The sequence below is a fragment of the Bos indicus x Bos taurus genome, chromosome X (genome assembly GCF_003369695.1).
Source record: "Bos indicus x Bos taurus breed Angus x Brahman F1 hybrid chromosome X, Bos_hybrid_MaternalHap_v2.0, whole genome shotgun sequence".
Taxonomy (NCBI): Eukaryota; Metazoa; Chordata; class Mammalia; order Artiodactyla; family Bovidae; genus Bos; species Bos indicus x Bos taurus.
In genome coordinates, this window is record NC_040105.1 from 75716598 (window position 1) to 75739461 (window position 22864).

The window sequence follows — 22864 nt, forward strand, 5'->3', positions numbered from 1 at the left end:
CAGCAATCCCACTGCTGGGCATACACACCGAGGAAACCAGAATTGAAAGAGACACGTGTACCCCAATGTTCATCGCAGCACTGTTTATAATAACCAGGACATGGAAGCAACCTAGATGTCCATCAGCAGATGAATGGATAAGAAAGCTGTGGTACATATACACAATGGAGTATTACTCAGCCATTAAAAAGAATACATTTGAATCAGTTCTAATGAGGTGGATGAAACTGGAGCCTATTATATAGAGTGAAGTAAGCCAGCAAGAAAAACACCAATATAGTATACTAACACATATATATGGAATTTAGAAAGATGGTAACAATAGCCCTGTATGCACGATAGCAAAAGAGACACAGATATATAGAACAGTCTTTTGGACTCTGTGGGAGAGGGAGAGGGTGGGATGATTTGGGAGAATGGCATTGAACCATGTATAATATCGTATAAGAAATGAATCGAACCTGAAGGTTCGATGCAGGATACAGCATGCTTGGGGCTGGTGCACTGGGATGACCCAGAGGGATGGTACAGGGAGGGTGGTGCAAGGGGGGTTCAGGATGGGGAACACATGTACACCTGTGGCGGATTCATGTTGATGTATGTCAAAACCAATACAATATTGTAAAGTAGCCTCCAATTAAAATAAATAAATTTAAATTAAAATAAATAAATAAACTTAAAAGTTTCTACACAGCAAAGGAAATCATAAACAAGATGAAAAGACAACCCTACGAATGCGAGTAAATATTTGCAAGTGAAACAACTGACAAGGAATTAATCTCTAAAATATATAAGTACTTCATGCATATCAATATAAAAAAATCCAATTAAAAAATGAGTGGAAGATCTAAGTAGACATTTCTTAAAAGAAGGCATACACATGGCCAATGAGGCACATGAAAAGATGATCAAAATCACTATTAGAGAAATGAAAATTAAAAATACAATGAACTACCACCTTACACCAGTGAGAATGGCCAACATGGCCTTTATCAAAAAAATCTACAAACAATATATGCTGGAGGGATATGGAGAAAAGGGAACCCTCCTACACTGTTGGTGGGAATATAAACTCATAGAGCCACTATGGATAACAGAATGGAGGTACCTTGAAAAACTAAAAATAGAACTGCCATATGACCCAGAAATCTCACTGCTGCTGCTGCTAAGTCACGCCAGTCGTGTCTGACTCTGTGCAACCCCATAGATGGCAGCCCATCAGGCTCCACCCTCCCTGGGATTCTCCAGGCAAGAACACTGGAGTGGGTTTCCATTTCCTTCTCCAACGCATGGAAGTGAAAATGAAAGTGAAGTCGCTCAGTCATGCCTGACTCTTCACAACCCCATGAACTGTAGCCTACCAGGCTCCTCCATCCATGGGATTTTCCAAGCAAGAGTACCGGAGTGGGTTGCCATTGCCTTCTCCAGAAATCTCACTACTGGGTATATATGCAGAAAAAAACATAATTAAAAAATATACATGTACCCCAATGTTCACCACAGTACTATTTACAATAACCAGGACACAGAAGCAATCTAAATGTCCATCAACAGATGAATGGATAAAGAATATATGGTACATAAAGCCCAGTGTAATATTACTCAGTCATAAAACAGAATGAAATTGTGTCATTTGCAGAGATGTGGATAGACCTAGAGACTTTCATACACAGTGAAGTTAAGTCAGAAAGAGAAAGACAAATATCCTTTAGTATCTCTTATATGTGGCATCTAGAAAAATGGTATAGGTGAACTTATCTGCAAAGCAGAAATAGAGACACAGACACAGAGAACAAACATATGGATACCAAGGGGGTAAGGGGAAAGGTATAATGAACTGGGAGATTGATATTGACAGGTATACACTATTATGTATAAATAGATAACTAATGAGGACCTTCTCTAAAGCACAGGGAACTCTACTCAATGCTCTGTGGTGACCTATACGGAAAGGAAATCCAAAAGACAGGGGATGCATAGCTGATTCACTTTGCTGTACAACAGAAACACAACATTGTAAAACAACTATACTTGAGTAAAAATTAATTTACAAAGATACAAAAAATAAATAATAATATCTGTTTTGCAAAAGATAATGTCACTATCTCAAAAGACATCTGCACCACCATGTTTATTGAAGTATTATTCACAATACCCAAGACATGGAAATAACCTGTGTCCATCAACAGAAGAATGAATTAAGAAGAAATGAGTCAGACAGAGTAAGACAAATATTGTAGATCTCACTCATATGTAGAACCTTAAAAAAAAAGAACAAAAACAGGTTGCTCTTGCCTTCTAAGACAGACTGCATTCTGCCTATGGAACGTTTCTCAATAAACCTACTTTCACTTTATAGAAAAGTAATTTTTATTTATTCAAATACATACACATTCTACTCCTTTGTTATTTAAGAGCAATAAACAAACTTTAGATATAAAAATAATGGAAATTAATTTCTAGCTTTTTCTAGTTAAGGAAAAAGTAAGAGTAGAGAAGCATTAGAAAAAAATGACAAGGAAATGGAAGAATACTGAAAGAGGAATGCACACAGATAAGACAAATGCAATGCAATTCCCATGTTCATTACAAGGCTTTTCAGGTTATTAATGCTAACAGCTTATGTTATATTGCAGTTTTATAACTATTAAAATAAATCAAAATATTGGGCTACTGAAACTTGTTCTACAAGCCAGATGAAATGATAATTTGGTCAGTGAATAGTGGTTCTCTGCCTCTGCCTTAGAAATCAAAAGAGACATGTTTTCTTTGGGGATAATTTTCACTATCAATGTCAGAAGTAAATAATCAAAAATGCTTACCTATGATGATTAATAGTACATAAAATACATAAAGTTGTGTTGTAAGCAACAATAAGAAAAAGTGAAAAGCTCACTAGTCTGGGAGTTGCAACTTAAAAAATTCAATAAATGACTTTGCAGAATTTCACTATGTTTTTGTTTTCATGCCCTCTCAAAATTTAGTGAAATAACTATACAAAGATTTTTACTTCTTAGCAAATTTAAATTGTTCTAATACATGACAAAGGATCATTTGAAATTAAATAACATCTTAGATTCTTTACAGTTCATTTTTTCTTTAAGAATCTGCCCTTTCATTCATCCCCTTTCTCCTTTTTCTTCTTCCCACCCATATTCTTCAACCTAGAATAGAAGAGAATATTAACCATACTTAACAGGTAAGACAAATGAGAAACAAAAATGTACTATATATCATCCACGCATCTGCTGGTTGAAGGTAACTGCATGATATGCTATGCTTGTAAATAAAAATCTCACACTAAATATGAAACAAATGGATTAAGTTTATCAGCAAAGTCCACATATTACCATTTACTCTTGAGTTTTTGCTCTTCTTAAAGGTATTCAGTACCACACTTTCTACTCTACTTACATTCCAGTCAATATTTGCAAAAAAAAGATGTCTTTTGATTTCATCAACTCCTTCTGAACCTACAAAAATGGAAAGAATTCTTTTACCAGTTTGATTTTTAAAAATCTGGTTACTTGGCCTCCAGATTGTTATCTGTAAAACAGGAATACACATATTTTATAGATTTCTTGCAGTGAAAAGTTTATGATTTCTTATCTGATGTTTTCTTAGTTGCTCCTTTGAATTTAATATGATAAAAATAGCTGGTGTTAATGCTGAAGCACATAGGGTATCATGAAATACTGAAATGTCTTCTGAATCAAATAAAAATCATATTTAACATAATGTTAAACTTTAAGTAGTTAAAAAATATAAAAATAATTTAAGTAGTTTTATTTTCTTCATAATTCAACTTATGACCTCCTATTTATATATCAAATTAAAAATGCAATGAATAAAGTGACTTTGAAATTTCAACACATGGACATAAACAGGATAATATAATCACATTTGGATACAGAGAAAGACTACAAGAAAGTGTCCAAATAATGAGCAGTTATGGAAACATAATATTTATCTTCATGAATAATAGAAGGAACAAAATAATTATCTTCAAATATATAAAAGGATTTTTCTATACAAGGGAGAATTCTGTGAATTACTTCAAAAGAGACACTCATATGATACACATAATGATATGATATATATTAAATATAAGTCTTGCATAACTAGACTACTTCAGTTTTTAATCACAGATATAACAGATTACTGGAATCTTTGCATACATAAAATGTAAAAGTCTAGGTATAAATATATAGCAGCAGTAAATGAAGTTAAGCCAGAAAACATAAAGTTATAATTATTTTCCCAATATAATTATACCTCCCAGGATTCTGTTATAAAAACTAAGAAAATAAACAATACCCAATCTATTTGCTGGATTCCTTTTGAATAGCATCCTTAGAAGACTTTGTGCTTCAGCACTAAGAAACTGAGGCATTCCAAGTTTTGCTCTGGAAAAGAAAATTTCAGAAAATTTCATTTAAATCTAGTCATACTTCTAAACTGAAAAATTCCAAAAAAAAAATTAATGAATGCTTTCACAATGGCAAATAAGGTGAAAGGGAATGAGACAGTGTGAAAACGTTCTTTTGTGTCAAATGAAAATGATAACAAGCTTGTCAAAACTGAAAGCAAGGAATTCTTCCCCATAGGAAAAAAAAAGTTTCCACTTACTTTAATATCATATTCATGGTCTCATTTCTGTCTTTACCTTGAAATGGCAGAGTACCAGTAAGCATTTCAAACTAAAACACATAAACACAAAATAACACAAGTTTAGCACAACTTGGAATACACAATGAAATTCTTTAGGAAAAAAATTGATATTTGTAAAACGTGATCATCAAATCATGCAGGATCTATATGATAGCAATCAAAAAGGACCAGAAAACTAGGTCACTTAAGGAAATACACCTCTGGTACCCCACAATACATAGCCTAAATGAGAGATGACACATAGCAAATGAAACCAACCATTATTTCAGTCCTAATTTGGCTAAATTTCCCAAACCAAAGCAATGTGGAAACAGACACAAGGTGTGCATGCTCAGTCGTGTTCAACTCTTTGCAAGCCCAGGGACTGGAACCTGCCACGCTTCTCTGTCCATAGGATTCTGTAGGCAAGAATACAGGTGTGGGTTGCCATTTCCCCTCCAGGGGATCTTCCTGACCCAGGGATCAAACCCTTGTCTCCTGCAGCTCCTGCATTAGCAAGTGGATTCTTTACCACTGAGCCATCTGGGAAGCCCCAAACATGAGGCATTCTCTTTTAAAACAAAGATAACCTTTTAAAGAAAACATTTAACAATGAAAGAAACGTAAAAATATGCACTGAGCCATTTCAATTTGTACATGGCATAATGAAAATATTTTCCCTAAAGAGAGTTAACGGCAATGCAGATAACTAGAACATAGAAGAATGGTATTTTAAAAAGTAATTATATTGGAAAAAGAAAGGTCTGAAAATGAAGCTCATTAAAGAGAAAAGTTTTTATATCCCTAATATTTAAATTTTAAGCTGAGATTCAATAATGGGTTTGGCCTCAGTCCTCTGTTAATACAGAACTTAGAACCTTAGTTAGCTTATCCATTCAACTCTCTCTTGATGACTGATGACTCACAAATTGGTTCCCGTTTCAATCTTCTTCAATCCCCAGCTTTCCCTTCCAAATCTACAGCAATGTTTCTCAAATGAAGACTGAAGTGATAGGGGTAGGAGTCATAGAAAGGGAATGAAGAAGGGAAATATGGCATATGGGAATCATCTCTCTCAAGTTCCAATGCCCTGTCTCCAAACCTAAAGTAATGGTTCTATCCCAGGAACTGGAGAATTAAGAGGTGGGAATGGAAAGAACAAAAAGAAAAAGAGAAGGACAGTATATTGGAATCACACCTTCCCCTCAAAAAAATTATATATTGGCTGGCAGAGTATTTGTTTGTTGTTTTTGTTTCTTTCTTCTTTGTTTTTTTTTTTTTTAAGGTCTTCAGATAATTCTGATGCCCCCTCCACTGCCCTCTCCTAATTCATTACTATCAAGGGGTTAAATACAAACCCACAGTAACCTATACAACATGTTAAAAATAAGTTATTTCCCCACTTTCAAAATCAGCTATCCTTCCCAACTATCTTTTCTACTGAACTATCTTTCTTTCAATCCCCTGAAGTTTTAAAGGTATCTTTGTCTTTAACCCTTTCCCTCTGCTTTATCTGTGACATTTAATCTGCTACTAAGGTCAGTCATTTCTTCCTTTGAAATGTCTTGAAGATTTCCTTTTTTATTTTGTAATCTTACAACTGTCTTACAAGGAGAACTTCTTGGTCTTCCTACTTTTAGTTTCCTCCATTTGCAATCCATATACATAATGCTACCAAGGCTAGTATTAAAATACAATTTTTCTCTAACTACCATCCTGTTTAAGACTTTACAAAAGTTTACCATTCAGAAAATAGCATACAAATGCTTATAGGCTTACAGCTTCATTTCCTCCACCTTCACCCTCATTCTCTACTACTACTCTCGTTAAACTGGTTCTCCAGATCTTTCCTAATATTATCACAATATTATCCTTGAGACACAGTTATCTGAATTTTATTCATCCTTCAGGGCTTAATTTAAGTTCTGTCTCCTCTGCTTTCCCTATATCAACTTGAATGAATTCTTGTTTGAACTCCTAAGGTACTTCCAGACAATTTACTTAGCTATTACATTTGTTTCCCCAACCAGATGGCATGTCTTTTTAGGCCAAGGAAAATGTCAAATACTGTACTTCCAGACTGTTTCCAATCCATCGCCCTTACCAAATGTCAGGCTTATAATAGCCACTTAATATACTGATAAATTGTATAGTAATTCACTATACGATAAATCGTATAGTGATAAATAAGTAAAAATGGATTATCAAGTTTCTAAAGCAAACTGTATCGGATTCAATAGCTATTCATTTATCGCCCTACTTAACACTACAAACTCTATGATTAATCTTATACCACATTAGTCAGTCTATATGCTCAATATGCTAGATATTGTGGAAAAGTAGAACAAGTAGAAGACAGAATTGCTTTCCTTAAGAGGTTTATAATCTTTCTACAGACATGCTTGAAATAATGTGACAATAAGATAGTAAACAGTAAGGTGCTACATTCTGTGATACCTAATTAAAATATTATGTACTACTAAACACAGTATTCTGAAATCTAAAATCTAACAGGTTTTTCTAATTTTTAAATTTGGATAACTTATAAAAGAATGCTGCCGTTGCCTTTTAATCAAGCAACTTTAAAAGAAATCACAACACCAAAACGTTAGTTCTTATAATATGACAGCTAGCCAATCACAAATTCTTTAAAAACAATCATGAACTTTTAAAACCCTATTCTCAACAAACACATTCCAATACTAAGATTAAAATTCTAAAGAATATTTAATTTATATTGACATAATTTTAAAAACACTACTTACCATAAGTACACCATATGACCACCAATCAGCACTCTGGGAATGACCTCTCCTATTTACTACTTCAGGAGCCATATACTCCACTGTACCACAAAATGAGTAGGCCTTCTTCTCTTGATCTACTGATTCCTTGCTGAGTCCAAAATCTATAACAATATTGCACAAATATATATCTGAAGATTTTCAGAAACTAGAAAATACCAAAAGAAACAAAACTATGAATTAAATGTATTCATGCATGGCCTACAATTACCATTAAGAAAGCTCCTGTGAGACCAGTTAATGGAAAGAATGGAGAAAAGCCTGTATTTTACAATACTATATCAGAGCATTTTTAAGTAATGCTCAAAATTTTCCAAGCCAGGCTTCAGCAATATGTGAACCATGAACTTCCAGATGTTCAAGCTGGTTTTAGAAAAGGCAGAGGAACCACAGATCAAATTGCAAACATCCACTGGATCACTGAAAAGGCAAGAGAGTTCCAGAAAAACATATTTCTGCTTTATTGACTATGCCAAAGCCTTTGACTGTGTGGATCACAATAAACTGTGGAAAATTCTGAAAGAGATGGGAATACCAGAGCACCTGACCTGCCTCTTGAGAAACCTATATGGAGGTCAGGAAGCAACAGTTAGAACTGGACATGGAACAACAGACTGGTTCCAAAAAGGAAAAGGACTACGTCAAGCCTGTATATTGTCACCCTGCTTATTTAACTTCTATGCAGAATACATCAGGAGAAACCCTGGGCTGGAAGAAGCATAAGATAGAAACAATATTGCTGGGAGAAATATCAATAACTTCAGATATGCAGATGACACCAACCTTATGGCAGAAAGTGAAGAGGAACTAAAAAGCCTCTTGATGAAAGTGAAACTGGACAGTAAAAAAGTTGGCTTACAGCTCAACATTCAGAAAACGAAGATCATGGCATCTGGCCCCATCACTTCATGGGAAACAGATGGGGAAACAGTGGAAACAGTGTCAGACTTTATTTTTTGGGTCTCCAAAATCACTGCAGATGGTGATTGCAGCCATGAAATTAAAAGACACTTACTCCTTGGAAGAAAAGTTATGACCAACCTAGATAGCATATTGAAAAGCAAAGACATTACTTTGCCAACAAAGGTCTGTCTAGTCAAGGCTATGGTTTTTTCAGTGGTCATGCATGGATGTGAGAGTTGGACTGTGAAGAAAGCTGAGTGCTGAAGAATTGATGCTTTTAAACTGTGGTGTTGGAGAAGACTCTTGAGAGTCCCTTGGATGCAAGGAGATCAGCTCTGGAATTTCTTTGGAGGGAAAGATGCTGAAGCTGAAACTCCAGTACTTTGGCCTCCTCATGAGAAGAGTTGACTCATTGGAAAAGACTCTGATGCTGGGAGGGATTGGGGGCAGGAGGAGAAGGGGACGACAGAGGATGAGATGGCTGGATGCCATCACTGACTTGATGGATGTGAGTCTGAGTGAACTCCGGGAGTTGGTGATGGACAGGGAGTCCTGGTGTGCTGTGATTCATGGGGTCGCAGAGTCGGACACGACTGAGCGACTGAACTAAACTAATCAGAGCATTTAAAATTGTGCAATTAAACCTCATCCTAAAAATACACGTTTTCATGTTTATATTAGAATATGACTCAACAACTTTGAAATGACAACAATTAAGTCAACACTGTTATAGTAATTTGATTTTTAAAATAGCCTAAGACAAAAAAGAGATGCTAATTTGCAGATATTAGAAAAGCAAATTTTGCTTTGACATTGGAGAACTTCCATTTTTGCTTTTGGTCTTCAAAGAGCTAAAGGTACATAAAAATCAATCTTATTTCCATATACTTACAATAAAAATGGAAAGGTGAAATTTTATAAGCTCTACTTGTAATACCACCAAAAACTCACATTAAATCCCATAGATAAAAATATACAAAGTATGTATATGCAAGATCAGCATGATAAAAACTATAAACACCAATGAAAGGAATCAGAGTAGATATAAGTAAATGGAGAGAGATATTGGTCACAGTTTGGAAGATTCAGTGTTGTTAAAGATGTCAATTCTCCCAAAACTGATCTACAGAGTCAATGAAACATTAATAAAAATCTCAGCAAGATGTTGTTTGTAAAAATCAACAAGCTGAATTTAAAATTTATATAAAAAGACAAAGGAAACAGAATAGCCAAAAAATGTGAACAAAAAGGAAATTCAAGGAATCGTACTACCTGACTTCAATACTTACTATAAACTATATAATCAAGACAGTATTGTACTGGAGAACTGACATATATAGTTCTGCTATGATGCTTGTCTTAAAAATGTAAATTTGTTCCAATTAATTTATACCTTACTGTTACCTTTCAGAGATTTACACCACTTCACAAAGGTCCTTTGCTGTACTATTTTCTGACAAAAATACATTTAACACTAGAATTTGCTTGGTGACTATAACATGAATTTAATTTTTAGGTTGGTTTATGTGCAATTTTATCCACAAGAAACACTGGTTGAAACACTAGAAAACTGTACCTAGTTAAACTGAGCCAAGCAGAAATACATACACGAAGATCACCATATCACATGTGTTATGAGCTACTCCTGTTCACCTACAGTATTAGAACTCCCAATTCCAGATAATCTACCTTCCACTTTTTCACAATAACGTACAATCTGCAATATTTCCCATTCTACAAGCAAATTTCAAGATTTTTTTCAAGGTAATATACCATATTTATTGCTGTTCAGTCATTCAGTCGTGTCCGACTCTTGAGGACGCCATAGACTACAGCATTCCAGGCTTCCCTGTCCTTCACCATTTCCTGGAGCTTGCTCAAACTCATGTCCATCGAGTTGGTGATGCTGTCCAACCATCTCATCCTCTGTCATCCGGTTCTCCTGCCTTCAATCTTTCCACATAAGGATCTTTTCTAATGAGTCAGCTCTTCACATCAGGTGGCCAAGTACTGGAGCTTCAGCTTCAGCATCAGTCTTTGCAATGAATATTCAGGGTTGATTTCCATTAGGATTGACTGGTTTGATTTCCTTGCAGTCCAAGGGCCTCTCAGGAGTCTTCTCCAACACCACAGTTCAAAAGCATCACTTTTTTGGCCCTCAACCTTCCTTAAGGTCCAGCTCTCCCATCTGTACATGACTCCTGCAAAAGCCAGAGCTTTGACCATACAGACCTTGGTCGGCAAAGAAATGTCTCTGCTTTTAAATATGGTGTCTAGATTTGTCATAACTTTTCCTCCAAGGAGCAAGCATCTTTTAATTTCATGGCTGCAGTCACCATCTGCAGTGACTTTGGAGCCTGAGAAAATAAAGTCTGTCATTGTTTCCATTGTTTCCCCATCTATCTTCCATGAAGTGATAGGACCAGATGCCATGTTCTTCATTTTTTGAATGTTGAGTTTTAAGCCAGGATTTTCACTCTCCTCTTTCACCTCAATCAAGAGGCTCTTTAGTTTCTCTTCACTCTCTGCCATAAAGGGTGGTGTCATCTGCATATCTGAGATTACTGATATTTCTCCCTGCAATCTTGATTCCAGCTCGTGATTCATCCAGCCAGACATTATGCATGATATACTCTGCATATAAGATAAATAAGCAGGGTGACAATATACAGCCTTGATGTACTCCTTTCCCAATTTGGAACCAGTCCATTGCTCCATGTCTGGTTCTAACTGCTATTTCTTGACCTGAATACAGATTTCTCAGGAGGCAGGTCAGGTTGCCTGGTATTCCCATCTCTTTCAGAATTTTCCACAGTTTGTTGTGATCCACACAAAGCCTTTAGCATAGTCAATGAAGCAGAAGTAGATGTTTTCCTGGAATTCTCTTGCTTTTTCTATGATCCAACAGATGTTGGCAATTTGATCTCGGGTTCCTCTGCCTTTTCTAAATCCAGCTTGAACACCTGGAAGCTTTCAGTTCACATACTGTTGAAGCCAAAATCACTGTAGATGGTGACTGCAGCCATGAAATTAAAAGATACTTGCTCCTGGGAAGAAAAGCTATGACAACTCTAGATACCATATTAAAAAGAAGAGATATTACTTTGCTGACAAAGCTTCATCTAGTCAAAGGTATGGTTTTTTCAGGAGTCATGTATGCATGTGAGAGTTGGACCATAAAAAATCTGAGCACCAAAAAATTGATGCTTTTCAACTGAGGTGTTGGAGAAGACTCTTGAGAGTCCCTTGAACTCCAAGGAGATTCAACCAGTCAATCCTAAAGAAAGCAACCCTGAATATTCATTGAAAAGATTGCCACTGAAGCTGAAACTCCAATAATTTGGCCACCTGATGTGAAGAACTGACTCACTGGAAAAGACCCTGATGCTGGGAAAGTTTGAGGGCAGGAAGAGAAGGGGATGACAGAGGATGAGATGGTTGGAAGGCATCACCGACTTGATGGACATGAATTTGAGCAAGATCTGGGAGTTGGTAATGGACAGGGAAGCCTGGTGCACTGCAGTCCATCAAGTGGCAAAGAGTCAGACACAACTGAACAACTGAACTGATAACAGAACTGGGTATATATTGCCAGCTTATTTCTGACAAAGGTATAAAAGCAACTTCATGGGGGAAAAAAAGGTCAGTCTTTTTAATAAATGGTGCCAGAATGACAGGGTATTAATATATAAAAGTCTGCATAAAGGCAGAAACTGGAGAGGAACTAAAGAGCCCCTTGAGAGTGTGAAAGAGAAGAGTGAGAAAGCAGATTTGAAATTCAACATTCAAAAAACTCAGATCATGGAACACAATGCTATCACTTTATGACAAAGAGAGGGGGAAAAAGTGGAAACCATGACAGATTCTATTTGTTTGGGCTCCAAATCACTGCAGATGGTGACTGCAGCCATGAAATTAAAAGACGTTTACTCCTTGGAAGAAAAGTTATGACCAACCTAGATAGCATATTCAAAAGCAGAGACATTACTTTGCCAACAAAGGTCCGTCTAGTCAAGGCTATGGTTTTTCCAGTGGTCATATATGGATGTGAGAGTCGGACTGTGAAGAAAGCTAAGCACAGAAGAATTGATGCTTTTGAACTGTGGTGTTGGAGAAGACTCTCGAGAGACTCTTGGACTGCAAGGAGATCCAACCAGTCCATCCTAAAGGAGATCAGCCCTGGGTGTTCTTTGGAAGGAATGATGCTAAAGCTGAAACTCCAGTACTTTGGCCACCTCATGCGAAGAGATGACTCATTGGAAAAGACTCTGATGCTGGGAGGGATTGGGGGCAGGAGGAGAAGGGGACGACAGAGGATGAGATGGCTGAATGGCATCACTGACTCGATGCACATGATTTTGAGTGAACTCCGGTAGTTGGTGATGGACAGAGAGGCCTGGCGTGCTGCGATTCATGGGGTCACAAAGAGTCGGACACGATTGAGCGACTGAACTGAACCTTTAAAGTGTACTGGTCCAAACTTCTTTGTAAAGACCATATCTTCATTTTATCTCTTTTTTAACATTCTGATAATTAAATACAGAATTTACTACCTATTTAAAACATAAGAAACCTTTTGAGATTGGCTCACTCAGCATAATGCCCAGTCCAAGTTGCTGCATACAGTGCTGGGTAGTATTCTACTATATAGATATATTCATCCATTCACTCTTTGAAGGACATCTTGGACATTTCTGGCCTTGGGCCATTTCAAATAGAGCTGCTATGAAAATTCATGTATAGATTTTTTGTGTGCATGTAAGTTTTTATTTCTCTAGGATAAATGTCCAGGTATGTGACTACTGTACAGTTCTATTTGTATCATATTCTTAAAATAACAAACTGGGAAATGTAGAGAGATAAGTGGTTGCCAGGAGTTAAAGAAGGGGGTAAGAGTGTGATTATAAATGGACAGATATGGTTGTAGATCAGTTCTGCTTATTGATAATGATGATGGTATTCAAATCTACATATATGGATATAATGTCATGGAGACAAACAAAAAAAACGAATACATTCAAAAACTGGTGAAATCCAAGTGAAGTATACAGTCTAGTTAGTTCTACTGTACCTATCAATTTCCTGAGTTTGATAATGCAGTAGTAATTTTATAAAATGTCACCATAGGGGAAGCTGGGTGATGGTACTATTTTTGCAACTTATTGTCAGTCTATAATTATTTGAAAGTAAAAGATTTTAATGGTATAATAAGGAGACTTTATGCCTAAGAGTCCTCAGAGAATTAGCAGAGTGTGTTATATACTGTAAACACTCAACATTCAAAATAAAGTAAAAAATAAAACGTGTTTTTACCAAAAAAAAAAAAAAAAGGAATAAAATGAACCTCTGATTATGAAACACCTGGCTTAAAAGTTTATAATTCACTGTATTTCAAATGTGGTAACTACTTATGATAAATCTTTCAGTCTAGACTGAAACAAAATTATGTGCTTTTACCTAGAAAACCAAATGTCATTTCTTAATGAGGATAATGACACTATTGTATAATTTTTTGTATTACAATAGAGCATATTGAGAGTTATCTACCTTTTAAATGAATTTAAGTTCACTAAAGAAATGAATAAAATGCAAATTAAATCAAGAGGAAAAACAGGCTCAGACAAATATACATATTAATAAAAACAGAAAACAGGCTTAGGATAGAATAAGAAAATCTGCATACCTGTTAACTTGATATGTCCTATTTCATCAAGCAAAATGCTGTAAATCAAAATTCACATTCAATAACACAGGATAAAATATTCACATAAAATTTGATATACCAGAAAATTTTGAAATGACTAATTTAAAATCAATGGGTATAGGATGAAGACTACTTTTTAAAGTATGTTTCATATAATTATATAATTCATGTATCTTTTCATAGAATCTTTAAAATAATAGACTTAATGGAGAAAAAAGTAGTAGAAATACTGGGAACAGGTATACATAAAAAGAATACAACTTTACTTTTCTGGCTTCAGGTCTCTATATACAATTCCTAATTGATGCAGATGATCCAAAGCGAGGGCTAGTTCTGCAAGGTAGAATTTCACATCTTCCTCTGTAAACAGAACCTAGAATAAAAATAATAATTTACCATTTAATCTTTTTTTCAATGTTGCAATTATTTAAATTTTATTTTTTTAAAAACAGGAAACAGACAAATCTAGGCAAATAGGCAAATAAAACAAGTATACAGATGAAATTAACCTCTTTAAGAATCCTTCTCTCACTATTAAACATTTTACTGTGGATCTTCCTAAAATATATTATGCAGTTTGTATATCTATTTACACTGAATGTACTGCACAGATTTACCTTTTTAAAAATGATTTATTATCATGATTTAATTATTAATTTTAGTATACTAATATATAGGGATATTCTCAGGATCTTTACGATATATTAGATAACGATATTTGGTTTTAGTACTGGAATTCCACTATTTTTACTATTTTCTCTTTCATTGTCTACTATCACTTCTCAGCGATAATTTTGCTTTTAGCAAGTCTACTAACCTAAAGCTTCTATTACTAACGTAAGTTGTCAATTAGTAACTCTTACATTAAAAACAATTCTAAATCCAATTTCTGACCTAAGGGGTAGCTCCAGGACTCTTCTGCCCGTAGAATATATGGGTCTAAAGGCATTGAATTCCTCAATCTTTTGTGGCTAGGAATAGAGTTACTATGATAAAGTGAAAAGTGCACTGGACTTAGAATTAGCAGTATAACGTCTGACATGTCACTTAGCCCTCTGGGCTTAAGTTTCTAAACCTGTAAAATAAGGATAATAGTACCTGCTACATCTACTTAACAAGATTGTTTTAAGAGCCAGCTTAGTTTATGTGGGGAAAAAAAGCTTTGTAAATTATAAAATTCTATGTGTGCAATGATGAGGTGGTATTATTTTAGGTTTACATCTATATTCATAAGTAAGTGTTATTTAAACACAAAATTGAGCACTACTCAACCATTAGATGTAATTGTTAAGATTTAGCAAGGGCTTCTAACTGGCAAAACAAATAACTTGTCTAGAAATTTTTTATTTTCATTAAAGAAATATATAGATTATTAAGAAAGTTCAAAATTTGAATGACATATCATAAAATCTTGAAACTGGCTTGTCCACTCAGAATCATGGCCACTGAATTATATTATGCCGATTAAGGTTACTAGTAAAATTGCTGAGAATGAGCAATTAAAGATAAATTTTGATACTCCACTCACTTTTTGAAATAATCTGCAGAAAAACAAAGACTTTCATTATCTAAGTTTCAGGAGAATTCATTTGACTATTATAATGGTAAAAGTATAAGAATATTTTCACTTGATATTTTATTAAGAAGAAAAACAGATGTTATCTATTTCACCTTTGAATAAGGCTAATCAAAGCGTTCATTGAAATTTAACACATAAGAAAACCCTAAACAAAAATCTTTGAAACTCTAAAAGAAGAAACAGTCTATAGTTTAGTTTGTTGTTGTTGTTTTAGTCGTAAATTGTGTGGGACTCTTTGTGACCCTATGGACTGTAGCCCGCCAGGCTCCTCTGTCCATGGGACTTCCCAGGCAAGAATCTGGAGTGGGTTGCCATTTCCCTTTCCAGGGACCCTGTGTCTCCTGCACTGGCAGGCAGATTCTTTACGACTGCACCACTAAAAAAGCCCAGTTTATAGCTTATGGCAATTATATGTTTTTCTGGGCATGTTAGTTTATCATTCTGAGTGTCCTTATGTAAGGTGGTGATAACATTGACCTCATAAGGTTGTTTCGAAGATACTGAATGAAAAGTGACTAGCACATAACAGTAAGTTTCTTATTTATGTCCCTCATGAGGTTTTCCTCAAAGAAAATTTCATGACAAGATAATATACTCACCAGTTTATAGTTTAAACTTTTCATTCATTATGTTATTACAATCTTCCAAACAACCTTACAAGGTTGGTATTATCACCACCTTATGTATGGACACTCAGAGTGATAAACTAACCTACCCAGAAAAACACAGTAAGAACGCTCAGGATTTGAACTCAGAAATAACTGTCCCTAAGAACTCCCTATTTCCCAGAATCCAATTTTGCCATATGCCATGTTAAAACTTTTATAAGTTTCAGGTTCACTACCACTAATGCTTTCCTAGTCACTAATTACCCTGAGTCTTCCCCCAAATAAAAATCATCTAAAACCCCAGCACCCTGAGGTAAGAAATGCTAGTATTTTTGTTTGCTCTTCAAGACATTCTGTATATATGTATGAGTGTGTGTGTTTCAATATATTTGAGATCACACTGTATATATACCAGTTAGTAGACTCCTTTTCTCCCACTTAATATCATAGGCATTCTTTTAATTTCTTTAAAACTTATTTATAAAGAGTTATCAATAGCTATACAACATCAACATACTAATTTACTATAGTTTACCTAATGTTTATTTAGGTTATTTCAGTTTTTGACTGTTATAAATAACTCGGGAATATGCATATATATTTCTGATACTTATGCTTACTTCCCCAAAATGGATTTCTGAGAAATAAAAAGGCAAATACTATACAGTCAAGGAGAATAAACAGTCCATGATTCTTGACATACATAACAAAATTATTTGTCAAAGGGTTACAATAATTTACACTTCCATCAGCAGCTTACGAAAGCACATGTCTTACCATAGTCATGGCAGCACTGAAAATTACCCTTTAAAAAATCTTTTATAAACTGATAAAGATGGTATCCACTGTCTTAAAATTTTATTCTTAGGCTTTATATTTTTCCATGTCTAATGACCTTTCTAATTTTTTAGTGAATTATCAGTAATGTTTTTGCCTATTTCCCATTATTTACTGTTTTTTTTCAATTGGTAAAAATTATTTAAATAACAAAAATGTCAGTTCATCATATTACATGTAGGTATATTCCCCACTTTGTGATGGTTTTTGATGTTGAGTAATTCTTAATTTTATGTACACAAATTTATATATAATTTCTGTATGATTTTACTTCATCACTTTCATGATCAAGGAGACCTCCATTTAATAATCAACTACATGTGCTGTGCTGTGCTTAGCTGCTCAGCCATGTCCGACTCTTTGTGACCCCACGTACTGTAACCCACCAGGCTCCTCTGTACATGGGGATTCTCCAGGCATGAATACTAGAGTGGGCTGTCATGTATTCCTCAATCAACTACATATTCAGCTACATTTTCTTTCAGGATGAAATTTTTTCCAGATTTTACCTCTTCAATGCAAGTAAGATTTATCCTTGTATGTGGTAGTGATAATTTAAAATGTTTTTTTTCTTTCTGAAATATCTAACCAATTTCTCATATACTGTTTACTGAACAATCAATCTCTTTGCCATTAACTTGTGATTCTTCTTCTATTATAATATATGATAAATCACATATACCAGAATTTTCCTGGAATATGCAGTATGTTTCTAATCTTGTGTTGATACTACGACGGTTTGCTTATAGTAGCAGCCTTATAAGGTTTTAAACAAGTGATAGAGCTAGGAGAGGGTGTTCTTTATTTTCAAAACATCTTAGTTCTTTTCATTTACTTTTCCAAGGACACTGATAAAATCATCTTTCAACTTCATACAAGAATTCCTGTTGGGACTTTGTTTGAAATCTTGTTAGGTCTACAAGTTAATTTTGGAAGAACTAGCAGCTTTATAATTATCAGTCATTCATCCCATTATATTTTCTTGACATTAGCAAAATATGGTATGGCCTCAGAGAGAGGTGTGTGTGTGTGCACGCATGTGTGTGTGTTTGCAAGGAAAGAAATTTGGGGGAGGTGTCATTCCCTTTAAAACATATATATTAACACATACAAAAATGTATTTTTAAAAGTGTCTTTCTAAGACTTAAACAGTAAGTAAGTTCTCATTTTTGGTGATATGATATAGCAGCTTTTTTGTACAGATACATGAAGTAAAACCAATTAAAAAAAAAAAACTTATTAACAAGCTGTCTATAGAAGTAACCATTAAATCATTTCTTAGAAGCCTGTTTAATGATTATACTAATTTATTGTCTTTGGAAAATGAATTTTAAATGCTTGTTATTACCTAATATTCCAGACTTAGGAATCAAAACTTACTAACTGCATTTCTGTGCTAGTATGAGTTTAGATAGTCTCACATCGAGAATAGAGGTCTGAAGAGTTTAAAAGAAAATCAAAAACAACTACAAGTAAGAATATCTCAATTATTCTTGTCACTTCTACAGTCTAACATAAGAAATCATGAACAACTGTTAATACTGTTGAGAGGGTCATTTCCCAGGCAGGTTGGTAAGAAGTCTAGGGGTCCCCAAGGAGAGAGGGTTCTGGAATTCTCAAGGAAGAAGAAAGGACAAACTTTTTTTTCCCCTCTACATTCCTTAAGATTATATAACAATAATGTATACTGCTTGAGGACAGTCTCTGGAAAAAACCTTCTGGCTAATCCTGTTATCTTAAAATGTAAATTATGGGAGTAGGTCTAGTGAGGTCTTTACAACCTCCAGATATACTTTTGATTCACTGTAATAACTAATTAGAGAGTATATAATTTCATTGCTAACACTAGCAAGGGGGTACTCTTTCTGCCCCCTTCTGATGCCTATGTCAGAAGCTTTCTCTATCTCCTTTATACTTTAATAAAACTTTATTACACAAAAGCTCTGAGTGATCGAGCCTCATCTCTGGCCCCAGATTGAATTCTCCTCCGGAGGCCAAGAATCCCGGTGTCTTTGCGTGGTTCAACAACAACCTTTCACTGTTGTCCCTCTATATCTAGGAACCAGGTTTTAATAGACCCAGAGGGATGGTACAGGGAGGGAGGAGGGAGGGGGGTTCGGGATGGGGAACACGTGTATACCTGTGGCGGATTCATGTTGATGTATGGCAAAACCAATACAATATTGTAAAGTAATTAACTTCCAATTAAATAAATTTACATTAAAAAATTAAAAAAAATAAGGTCCTTTAACAACCCTCTGGGACAGCGTCCTAGACAGACCCTGTCACACAGAGAATTCTGTTCTATAATAAACAATACATGAAAGTCACAGTCTATGTTTGTGCATGGAATGTTCTACATTGGAGATAAACAGATACAATCCAGAGACCTCAGCCATTTAAGCAACGGCTAGCATCCCGAAAGCACAGTGTTCCGTTCTTACAGCAAGTTCTAGAGCTCTGGGAATCAACAGTAGCTCTCCCACATTCAAAATTTTAATTCTGGAAGTGAGATGTTGAATCACTACCACCCAATTAAAATTCTACTTATTCTTAGACTATCAGTTCAAGACAAAATGAAGTAGATAAGGGAAGGATTTAATCTCCCATTTGAAACAACTAAACACAGGACAAAATATATGAAATGACACTTTTCAAGACATTAGACATCAGGAAACAAAGGACAGTGAATACTGAGAGATAGAAACAGTCTACAGTGTCCTAGCTTACTATCTATAAAGAGTTTCTAGGCAGTAATGCAAGGAGGGTAAAGTCAGGCAGAGCCTGGAAGACTCCTAAGTTGATGAGACGGATCTGAGAGACTGGGGAGACATGATGGAGAGAATTCACAAGACAGAGTACAGAAGAGATAATTACACAGAGAACTATAGAGTTATATAGATGGTCTCCCTCAAGTACTCAGCATTTGTGAGTGAGGAAACTAACCTGAGCCAGGAAAATAATCAATGAAAGGATTAGAGGGACTAATCCATGGAACTCATACAGGGTCAGGAATGGTTCATGTTACCTCCAAAGAGAGCAGAAAACTTTGTAATTCACAGGGCACTGGATGTAGGAATCAAATGGATTTTGTTTCCAAGTACAGTAAAATCAACCATTGATTAAATGTTGCTCTGGTCCAGTTAAACAACCTGAAATAAACTAGTTCACAGTAAACTACACAAATTCCAGAACAAAGTTCAATAATATTTAGAGAAATACAAAAACCAAAATATAAAAATATCCATCACCTAACAAGGTGAATTTCAGGATGTCTGTCATCCATGAAAAATTACTATTTATAGATCTAAGGAAACTACCTGAGTTCAAGAAAGGAACAACAGTAAATTAAAAAAAAAAAAAAAAAAAGAAAGAAACCACAGAGCTCACAAAGGACTAGGATAAGTCCTGTACCCACAAATGAGAGTGAAAAATCACATAACTGATAGGGTGTTGGTTAGAGTAATAAGAAGAGTCATTTCAGTACTAGAAAAAAATTAGTCCTAAATTCTGCTCTTGTCTCACATAATAAAGTTAAAGGCAAGACTCAACAGGTTAACTGCATCCCAGAACAAAGCTAAATACTTTGTAAGAAAACACAAGTATCTAGAGTACAAGAAAATTAAATTTAATAAAATTAAGTACAACTGACCATACAATTATGCTGCCATTGAAGCACAAAAGCAACCATAGACAATAGTTAAACACATGGGTGTGGTTATGTTACAATAAAACTTTATTTACAAAAAATATCAGCAGCCCATATTTGGCCTGAGACTATAGATTCCTGACTGCTGAGTTAAAGATTTATACTACAAACCCTAAAAGAACTACTAAAATAACACAACAAAATGTTATTTTGATAAAAAGCTAACTGAAGATAAAAAGATAGCAGAGAAAAAGAGAATACGTGTACATCCATGGCAGATTCATGTTGATGTATGGCAAAACCAATACAATATTGTAAAGTAATTAGCCTCTAATTAAAATAAATAAATTTATATTAAAAAAATAAAAAAGAGAGAAATAAAAGAACAGATGGAACCAAAAAAAAACCCACCAATAGTAAGATGGGCAATTTAAACCCAATCATATCAATAATCATATTAAACGTAACAAGTCTGACACACCTATTAAAAAGCATAAATTTTCAGACTGTATAAAAAATAAGATAATTATATGCTGCCTTAAGTACTGCACATTAAATATAAAGACAAGGGGAGGAGCCAAGATGGCGGAGGAGTAGGACGGGGAGAACACTTTCTCCCCCACAAATTCATCAAAAGAGCATTTAAACGTCGAGTAAATTCCACAAAACAACTTCTGAATGCCGGCAGAGGACATCAGGCACCCAGAAAAGCAACCCAACTCTTCGAAAGGAGGTAGGAAAAAATATTAAAAACAAAAAAAAAGAGACAAAAGAGGGAGGGACGGAGTTCCGTCCCGGGAAGGGAATCTTAAAAAGAGAGAAGTTTCCAAACATCAGGAAACCTTCTCACTGCTGAATCTGTGCCGAGCTTTGGAAGCACAGAGGGCAACATAACAGGGAGAAAAAATAAATAAACAATTTAAAACTCGCAGATTGCGAGCCCTACGGTAACTCCCCCAGCAGAGAAGCAGCGCAGACGCCTGCATCCGCCATTAGCAAACCAGGGCTGGGCAGGGAGGCGCGGCGTGGGCTGCATCGCTGAGAGTAAGAATCTGGCCTGAATACCCTGAGCGCTATCTGAGCGAAATAATTTGGGCTAGCAAACCAGATTGTGGGATATCTACCACACGAAAAGCCAGCCCTAACCTAAGACCGCCAGGCCCGCGCACGGAACAAAGGACTGAACAGAGATAGCCGGCTGCAGACCTTCCCCCTCCGGTGACAGGCAGCCAGAGCCGGAAGGGGGCAATCGCAGCCCCAGAGAGACATTATCTATAAAATTGTAAGCAGGCTTCTTTGCTAACTAAAACTTCTTGGGGGTTTGGACGGTCAACATCTGCCTGAGAAGGTGCGCCGGTTTTACATCCAGATAACCGAGTGGCGGGGAGGCGATAAGTCGCAGCATTGGCGCTCGCCTGGGAAGAGCAAATTGGCGCTCGGACCTGGGAAGAGCACAAAACGCAGGCCCAACTGAGTCTGCGCCTCTGAGGACTACCCGAGTGCCTGAACCTGAGCGGCTTGGACCTGGAAGGTGCATGCAGCCCAGGGCCAGCCTCGGATTGTTCCCGGCGGAACAACCTAGAGTCCGAGCAGTGTGGACAGGGAGGCTACACGCGCCGTGAGCGGGGGCAGACCCAGGGCGGCTGAGGCACTGCGAGCCCACGCCAGTGTTATTTGTTTGCAGCATCCCTCCCTCCCTCCTCACAGCGCGACTGAACAAGTAAGCCTAAAAAAAAAAAAAAAGTGTCCTCCACCGTGCCCTTTGAGTCAGGGCGGAAACCAGATACTGAAGAGACTAGCAAACAGAAGAAGTTATAACAGAGGGAAACGCCTTGGAAGCTACAGGCAATAGATCAAAACCCTGTGGTTACTACGGACTACATAGGAAGGGGCCTATAGATCTTGAGAAATATAAATCTGACCAAGGAACTAGCCAAAAATGAACTGAACCCACAACACCCACAAAAAAAAAAACAAAAAAGTCCTAGATATATTTTTATTATTTTTACGATCATTCTTTCTTTTTTTTTTAATTAAAAAAAAAAAATTTAAGTCCTCTATTGTTCCTTTAATTTTCACTTTTATATCCTATTACCTTGCAAAAAAAAAAAAAAGACCCTATTTTTTTCT

At 35.7% G+C, this 22864-nt stretch overlaps 1 protein-coding gene across 2 annotated transcripts in view; it reads right to left on the reverse strand.

Moving 5' to 3' along the window:
• Positions 1-22864, reverse strand: part of RPS6KA6 (ribosomal protein S6 kinase A6) — a 223171-nt gene that overhangs the window by 85503 nt on the left and 114804 nt on the right. For both annotated transcript variants that reach the window (XM_027535019.1, XM_027535018.1), the window contains 6 exons: positions 14328-14434; positions 14041-14078; positions 7416-7558; positions 4630-4700; positions 4318-4406; positions 3415-3473 (listed from right to left, as the gene is read on the reverse strand). In XM_027535019.1, the coding sequence (XP_027390820.1) occupies positions 3415-3473; positions 4318-4406; positions 4630-4700; positions 7416-7558; positions 14041-14078; positions 14328-14434 (507 nt within the window). The remainder of the gene's footprint in view (positions 1-3414; positions 3474-4317; positions 4407-4629; positions 4701-7415; positions 7559-14040; positions 14079-14327; positions 14435-22864) is intronic.